Source organism: Malus sylvestris, chromosome 11 (assembly GCF_916048215.2).
Source record: "Malus sylvestris chromosome 11, drMalSylv7.2, whole genome shotgun sequence".
Classification (NCBI taxonomy): Eukaryota; Viridiplantae; Streptophyta; class Magnoliopsida; order Rosales; family Rosaceae; genus Malus; species Malus sylvestris.
Window position 1 is genome coordinate 29931367 of NC_062270.1, and position 9289 is coordinate 29940655.

At 33.7% G+C, this 9289-nt stretch overlaps 1 protein-coding gene across 1 annotated transcript; it reads left to right on the forward strand.

Moving 5' to 3' along the window:
- The first annotated feature begins 6133 nt into the window (after positions 1–6133).
- LOC126590640 (NEP1-interacting protein-like 1) lies at positions 6134–8005 on the forward strand. Its single transcript, XM_050256118.1, has 5 exons — positions 6134–6362; positions 6493–6644; positions 6780–6863; positions 6975–7148; positions 7707–8005. The coding sequence occupies exons 1-5, from the start codon at positions 6173–6175 to the stop codon at positions 7860–7862; spliced, it is 756 nt and encodes a 251-aa protein (XP_050112075.1). The 5' UTR covers positions 6134–6172; the 3' UTR covers positions 7863–8005.
- Positions 8006–9289: the final 1284 nt, after the last annotated feature.

Sequence of the window (9289 nt, forward strand, 5' to 3'; positions counted from 1 at the left end):
CAAAGGGGACCCACCCGTTCACGTGGATGTACGGACCCGTCCCCTGGCTCTGATACCATCTTAAATTTCAGGTAGACAGGCCATGGGCCCACTCCAACAACACCGATACTTTCCCCACTTGGCCACCTGCTCAATCTGTCAGGTGTGGGGTTTTAATACAAAAGGTCTCGGTGTTAGTTAGAGTGGGGTAATTCTATATAAATGGCTTGTTCTCAAGCCTTCTTGCCGATGTGGGACAAAGGAATTCTAACAAAAGATATTGATGCCAAGTTTGGTCTTTGTACTGAAAAACAATCAATAATTCCTATTGACAACTATTATGTTCCAGCTAATTGGATGAATCGAATTCACTGTATTCGTTTAATTGCTAAAGTTAAGCGCAATACATTGTATGCAATCCCAGCCAATTAGAGGCAGTACTTGGCAGTCCAGTCTAGATAAGAGGAAGAACAAAGCTGCATCCAGCAATCTCTGTGGACAAGAAAAATTTATAAACACAAACCCCGCGAGCCCTAGCACCTCACAAATCTTGCGTAGCCATACTAATTCACTACAACACCACCCTTCTAATGGGATACAAGTTATCAAAGAAAACAAAAGGTAAGCAGGATGCAAGTTTATACCGTCTAGCCTCTTGCACCCTACTAACTGTGACGATTAAGGTCCCACAAAAAAGGCATCGAATCAAACACACCCAAATAGTTAGCCAGTAGAATGGTGCGCGCAGTAGTTGCACTTTCGGACCAGTTTTGGAGCATATCAATAAAACTAAATACTCTTTATGCCAATCTTTCTCATGCTCCTCTTGTTATAATGTTTTGAGTCAACTGAAAGCAAAGAGTTGGATCGGTGGGCAACGGAACCGGAGTTGGTTGCTCGTATGACATTGTGAGCGCACAGAGAAATTTTTTTGAGAAACTGCTCGTTAGAGCTTAGGGCTGGATGATACCATATAATGTTTTGAGTCTGGCTGAATAGCTTTCATTGATTTGTTTACAAGGAATAATACAAGATGATATACTAGTCTAGGAGTGACTTTACACGGAAAGTAATAAATGAAAACATGTAATTAGCAGCAGCTATCTATATAAATTAACAATTAGAGATTATGTAAAAGTCAACGGTTGATTTGCCTAGCTGGGATGGTTGATACCTGGAGGAGATGGTGTCATCATGGCTGGTGTAGGAGTGATAGATGGAGAGGAAGAGACTTCCCTTTTACTTCTCAAATCTTAATTTTACCCCACTTTCTTCCCTACAAAATTGTGAGCAACAGAACTCACAAATACGTACAGTTTATACACACCTATAGACGCACCATTTTGAACGTTTATACACAACCAGACTATTCAAATTCTTTCGAAATCTTTCAATGGGGAGTCTCGTACGCCTATACAGCCCCTTAGAGTTCTCTACCTGCCAACTTTCTAGCAAACCATTTTCAACATACTACTAGACAGTAGATAACACAGTTATAACCAAGTGCCACACCATTTTATGAAACCGAAGGCTTCCCGTTACAACCCATACACAAGTGAAAGTCTTCGGCTAGAGTTTTGGCGATATCCATCATCTCAAAGACAATAATATCTTCAGGGAAAAACCAAAACAATCATGGTAACATAAAACAATTAGGTGCAATTTTAACATTAGCCCCTCTTAACTAGTGCGGAAATCCTCAATTTTTGCCCCTATCTAAACTACCTATTAATAAAATCCTCTTTGTAAAAAAAAAAAAAAAAAGGGGGTGAAAACTGAAAAGATTATCTAGTCTTCTATCACAACAAAAAAATTATGGGCAATAATCTAATTTTACAAAATTAAAATATTTATCAAATATAGCCAAATATTAGCCCATAATTTAAAAAATGTCAATTTTTATAAAAACTTTTAAATATATCCAAATATCACTTATATAAACACAAATACCCTTAAGCTTTAAACCTAATAAATTAAAAATTCAAAGCCCTATTAGATGAAGAGTTCCCACGGCTAAACCTAAAAATGGTGCTTTCTCTTATACCAGTCTTTCAGCTACCTGTAACCGAATAAGCTTCCCTTTGGAAATCTAGTAGTTGACAGGGAAGATGGAACAATACATCAAGCAGTGGTAAAGATAATCAAGAATAGATGAAGAAGTTGATGAAGAAGGGCAATATACTATCAAAGTGAACAAACAAAAATGAATTAACTTTTATTTGTCTTAAATTTAAAGGATTGTACAACCAATATAAACAATGAAATGATAGAAAGAAAATTTTATACATTAAACTGTAAATTTAAAAGGGTTCTACAAAGTAGGATGAAGTTGAACGGGATTCCTACAAGTTTGCTTATAATGGTCATTTAAACCACATTTTGAACACTTTTGAGTTGATTTTTCTAAAAGGGTTTTGGTCATTTAATTCATTAGGTTTAAAATTTAAGAGTATTTGTGTCTATTTAAGTGATATTTTGGATATATTTGAAAGTTTTTATAAAAATTGACATTTTTGAAATTAGAGGCTTATATTTGGCTATATTTAATAAATATTCCAAAATTTTGCTGCTTTTTATGTAAGACTCACCTACATGTGATTTTAGCATATATCTAATATTTAAAAATAAAAAACCAAAAATTCTCTCCCCACTCCCATGTTCTCTCTCCCTCTCCTTCCCATTTTATGAACAAAAATATAAAATGTTCACACACACAAAGTGTGTAGGCATATGCTAGTTTCTAATTAATAGGTGCAAATGTATTGGTCTTTACTTGTTCATAGTTTTGTAGTGAGTCAATCAACTGTATCAAATAGATAGATGATTCGTAATGTTTTTATTGAATCCATCAATATATTTTTATACAATTTGATGACTAAATGATGTCATATTTTTATTGATTTTTTAGAGATGATATTTACAAAGGGATTTATAATATTAACGGTTCCAATTATAAACACGAAACCTAAATTCCAAAATCTGAACCATCCAAATATTATTGGTTAAGAACTAGAATGTAGTTGAATATTTCGAATTTGATCCGAAAATTCTAAAACTTGCTAACTCAACAGACACTTAAATCATATACTTAAATATGAATATACTTTTACAATTACAAGTTCTTTAACTATATTACTTACACTAATTAAAGATATATATTATGTAGTGAGAAAGCCCAAGAAATGGGATACTTTTGATTTTGATATAGACTAATCTGAAGAAGAAAAAAAATATGAAATTAATCCGATTAGTTCTAAATAGGCATGAGTTTTTGAATTTCTAAAATTCCCATTATGAAATTGGAATTGATATTCATTTTTGAAACTTTTTGGATTGAAACTGAAATCTTGTAATTGATCTGATCCCACACTAAAGTTCAAAATCATAATCCACTTTTCCCTCCCCGTTATTCTTGTTGCTTCCTTCACTCTCTTTTCTCTAACCCTAACCCTAATTAACCTAATCCCAATATGATCAACTAAATAAAGGTGGGGAGAAGCATTGTACTGCCAAACAAAGTTGCCATAATGCCACTAATTGGTTGGTTTTGTAGCCATGGACCTTTGTTTTAATTTCTCTTGGGATACCTTTTGCTTACCGTCGTAGTTTTTCCTTCAAGCAAAAACTAATACTTGGTGATATATATATATATATATATATATATTAAACTCTTTTTCTCAGCATATAGTGAAAAATATCTTGTCAAATATCTTTGTGGGGTTGTTGTAGTGGATAGCTGCATTACAAGCTAGAAGGTGGAACCCTAGCCGTTCTGCGCATTTATTTTTTTGGAATATCAAAGAAGATGGAGACAGCAAATGGGTGAGAAAAATGGGTGCCAACTTTGCAAAAATAGTGTATATATCTACAATTCAATTAATCAATATTAATTTATAGCACCACTTGCCCTTTGATACCATTGAAATTTCAGCCCACAGAAGCTCTAACCCTATTGCCAGCACCTGGTTTTGCTTAGTTTCCTGTTTCAGTTTAATTAGACCCCCTAGCTCTGTTTTAATGGATGTAAAAAGACAAGCCAAACTTGCCCTTTTTATGACAAAATAAATCGGGATGGCAACTGGTATCAAATCCCATATATCTTTGGTCCTATATCTTTACCCATGGTACAATAAATATGGATGGCCTGCAACTTGATCATACCGTAGATAGTAACTGGGTAGCTTGTAAGGTATATCTGCTCAATTGGCACATTGGATTATTATTCAGTCTGAATTTGGTTGCCGCTAGTATTAAAAAACCACCATTGAGAACTAGATAAAGCATTGCACACAATCACTTAGTCTGGTTTTTGCTTTGATAAACCCTCAGTCAGTTTTTTGTTTTGTTTTGGTTAGTAGAAAATGCATTTTTATATTTTGAGTTGGTATGTATTTGTTTTCCTCACTCCCTTTATGAATTTTATCCCACTTGAAAAGGTGAAGTCTTGCATTACATAATAAATGTGACGTATCATTGCTAATAATTGATTTGAATTGGTATAGAATGCAATCCTATATATTGCATATTCATCTTAATTATTAAGCAGAAAATCTTCGATCGATTTTTCTTGTCCTTGCTAACATAAAAAAATGGAGCATTTTCTCACTCCAATCATCTTATACCACTTATACCATTTTGTATTTTTATTTCAATCTTATCTAACAGATTGTGTTTATTTGCACGTTTTAGATGACCAAATAATTTTGAATCTAAATGATTTTTTATCGCTAGTTTGAGAAACTGGATCTAAAATATAGATATATAATTTAGAGTGTCCACGAGGGGTAGTATTGTTTCATTTTCTAGTACATCAAATGAAACCAACTTAAAATTCAACATGTATAAAACTTCATAATTCAGTAACTAATATAGTTCCAACTCAGAGATTAATAACTTCAAAGTTCTATGAATTTTGACATCAACATTCTTACTATAGTTATTAGACAATAAAATGATATAAAAACAAATATATATATATATAAATCAGTGATCTGTCCGGTTCGATTTCGGCTAGTTTGTAAAAGCTATCATTATGACCACTCCTGCACCATAAAGTTAAAAGATATCATTATGACGTATAGAAGATTGGTTGCATAGAGAGATTATTAACCATTTGTACTATAATCATTTTAATATATCGCAATAGCAACGTTCAAAACAGGTTGATTAGGATTGGGGAAGTGGGAAATGAGGTGTGCGTATATATATATAATTTGGAAGAGATATCTCACAGCCAAAAAAAGGCAAAGAAAATGAAGAAGGACGTACCTTAAATATGCATAATGCGTTACTCGTAGAGGGTTTCTTGCTCAAGTGAGTAGCATTTCTTGTTGTCTCATTCCTAGTCCACCTAGGTGCCTCCTAAATAAATAATATAAAATTTTAAATTTCAAAACAAAACAAAATTTAAATATTTATAAATATCATTAACACAAATCTCGTGGTGTATTATTTTACATATTATAACAAGGACAGATGACATGATTAATATATCTCACTTCTATGTTATATTAATAAATTAAAAAATAAAAACCAATGTACTTGTTATATTTGATGAATAAAATAGTAAGAACATCTCCAATAAAGATATGCAAATTTAGGATACAAGAACTATATTTACATCCTATTTTACATTTTAGAAGTGTAAATGGGGGTAACCACTCCAATGGGAGAGAAGTAAATTTAAGATCCTATTTAATTTCTCTCTTTGATTGGTGGACCAACTACTAATAGATGTATAAAAAAAGGTAGTGTTATCCAAACATCATTTTTTTACCTTGCACACACCTTTTGTTAATTTATGTCATTGATATTCTTCAATCGTTCGACTCGATGATCGAAAATTGAGAAGAGTGTGTATGAGGTAAAAAGGAATGTGTGAATAGCATCACCATATAAACATATAAATTTAGGTTTTTATTTACATTTTTCGACTAAGATGAATATTCTACATCTTGTCATTGGAAAGTTTTTTAACCATCAAAAATGTAAAATACACGTGTCAAAATATTTTGCATCTTTTATTGGAGATACTCTAACATCACGTCACCGTCTTTTTACGCCTAAAGTTGCTCGTAAATGGTGGCACTTAATTTTCTCTCTCTTTAATACCTAGCCATTCCTCTTCTAACCCTTTAAATGCTCCTTCCCCTTTAAATTCTTATAGTGAGCTCCCACTGCCACTCAACACTTCATGTCTAGTTTTTCCATTCCTCATATGATGATGGAGGAAATGTTTTCAGGCTTATTGAGAGCCACATTCAGGTCTAAAGAGGTTGTTTCTTTGTGGGCTTTGGCTGCAATTGGTGATTCCAGCGGCGGAGCTGTGATTCAAGTAACAAAACGAGTTGTTTTTGCTGCATTTACCTGCTTTCTTGCACTAGGTATGTTTCTAAGCTCTTGGATTAATTGTTTTCTGGGGAATTTCTGTACCGTCGAGGTTTCTTTTAGTAAAAAAAAGATTTGGTGCCACATAAACTTGACATTTTCAACTATCCCATGTGGGTTATGTAGGAGGAGCTGTAGTGGGAGCAATTCATGGAGCGATCAAAGGCCAGACAACGGAGACGGGGTTTCTTAATGGTGCCGGCATAGGCGGTTTGACAGGGGCTATTGCTGCCATTCAATTGATGGATTTGGCAGTGGACGGCGAGTTGTTGTCTAAGGTAACCCCTTGTGTACGTAAAGAGCACATAATGGCACGTACCACCAGAGTTCGACTCTCGTCCTCATTTCTACTTGAATATTAAGATTGGTCTAAATCTCAATTCTTATAATACTTGTTTAAATTTCCTTTGTAGGTTGCTTTCTTGGTAGGTATGGTAAATGGGAAGGTGTTTATGGAATGGGTGAGTTCTGCATTGCTAAAAGCCTATCACTGGCAAGTAAGTAGCATTATTTCTCTACCTAAACCAGCATCGAGTAGTTGTTTTTCTCTTTTTAAATATTTAATTAGTATAGTTAATTTAGTTAACAATGGCAAACTTACTGAGCAGGTTAGCAATCTGGAAACAGCTTACAGAGAGATTTCTGAAATCTATGACATTGGTGGAGTGAAGGGGTTATCGCACGATTGCATCCAAAAGCTCCCTCAAAGTACATTTCACAGCAGCAGGAGCAGCAACATCATCGAGTCTTGCAGTGAATTTTGCTGCTCAATTTGCTTACAGGTGGGTTCCAACATATCTTAACTGCAATCTAAATTAGTATGCGAAAGGTTTGAAAAGTTGTTGGATCAGCATTTGGCCCTATACAACTATGAGCTAACCTTTCAAGAAATCAATTGTGAGAGAACCATAAATCTATTCCAATAAAGCCCACAAGCAACAAGGGAGGATGGAGAAATGAGTTAAAAATAGTATAAGTAAACGGTTCAGATGCATCTCTAATGTAACAAAGAAAAAGTTTTAATGCGCTGCAACTACAACAGTGTCCTTAAAACTTATAAGCCTCATTTGGTGGATAGATCAAAACATATTGAGATTAAATTCGTCCCATAGAGTTCCATCTTTTGGAAGGTGATTTGTTTCTCTAATACGCAAGATAATTATCCAATTTATTAAGTCTGGCCCGACCATTGATTAGATCACCAAACATAAACTAGAAAACATGTTCATTTAATTGAATTTGCCGTCTTGTCCCTTCCACCAAACCAGAATCTAACCAATTAAGTTAACGCTAATCACTATTTATCACAATGTGATTTTGATGTATATTTATATTTGCAGGAATTTAAGGATGGAGAGAATGCAAGAGAACTTCCCATTTGTGGGCATTTGTTTCACATGGCCTGCATAGACCAATGGCTAAAGCGACAAGCCTCTTGTCCTATGTGCAGACTACATGTCCGCATTGAAAACGTAGTAGATTTTAGGGATTGCTAGTATGTTCTAAGGTGTTCTATATACTGAGATTTTTAGTCTTTGAATTCTCGGTAACTATTGCAAGAGAGGTAGTAATTTTGTAACGTGCAAAAACTTAGTATTTACACCTAAGTAAATAGTTTTGTATTTCTTTTAGTCAAAAATTATTTTTGTATCAGCATACATATGCATGAATCATCCTGATATTTGATATATTTACAAACCTAATTAAACATTTTGACATAAAAATAGAAACCTATAAAACACACCACTATCATCTTCATTTCCAAGATATTTTCTATATACTACATGTATCCAAGTGAATACATGTGCCAATGTTTAAGTCTTTCACGGGTGAATGGTTAAGATTTAGTTAAATCTAATTTAGTTAAACACATTAAATTTAAGAGGTATTTGTTGGTTTATTCTCAAACTTGTATAGACCTGTCAATTTTCATCTTAAACTTTAATTTTAGCCTATTACTCCCTAAACTTTTATAATTAGCCGATTTTCCCCCTAAACTTTAACTTTAACTTATTACACCCTAAAATTTTATAAATAGCTAGATTTTAAAAAATTTCATCCATCAATTTTCCATTCGTTTTGCCCCCATACAATTGTCATGTGTTGTCCACATGATCAAAATGGATAGAAAATTAAATGGAATTTTTTATAATCTAACGTAAATTGACTATTTATAAAAGTTCATGAGGGTAATTAGCCAAAATTAAAGTTTAAGTGGAGAAATTAGCTAATTATAAAAAAATCAGGGAGGTAATAGGCTAAAATTAAAGTTTAGAGAGAAATTATACAAGTTTAGAGACAAATCAACAAGCATGCCTAAATTTAAATTAGTTAAACGGTTTAAACGGTTAAACCTTAACCGTTCACCTGGAAAGAAAAATGTGCAGAAAATAATATACAATTGTTTTATTTAAACCCCACAATTTGTTGAAAACACCCCACATTCAAAATTTCTTCTTACAATTCCAGCTTTACCCTTCGTTTTGTTGAATCCACCTCACCTCCCACCCACAAACAATAAAATCCCACAGCTACCCACCCCACAACCACAACCACAACTTCGCCGATGACCCCATTCAATTTTAATTTTCTTTCTTTCATAGTTATGCTTTTGTTTGGCATTTGACATAGGATTGAGGGGAATGATCACACATGCATTGGGCTACTGCGATTATGGATGAAAATGCAGCCTATAAAACTGTTAAAAACCCCTTTCCATCATTTCCATGATAGACTGTTTAGATGTTGCGATGAAATTTTTATGTTTCCCTGATAAGCTAGTTTAGATTTATAAAGTATAGCTAATTGCATGAAATTTCAATTTTGTGTTTTGGCTAGGTTGAATGGAATCACAGGAGAAGGGTGGTGGTGGTGGGTGGGTGGCTATGTTAGATTTTTGGTATTTGGGAGGTGGGGTGAATTC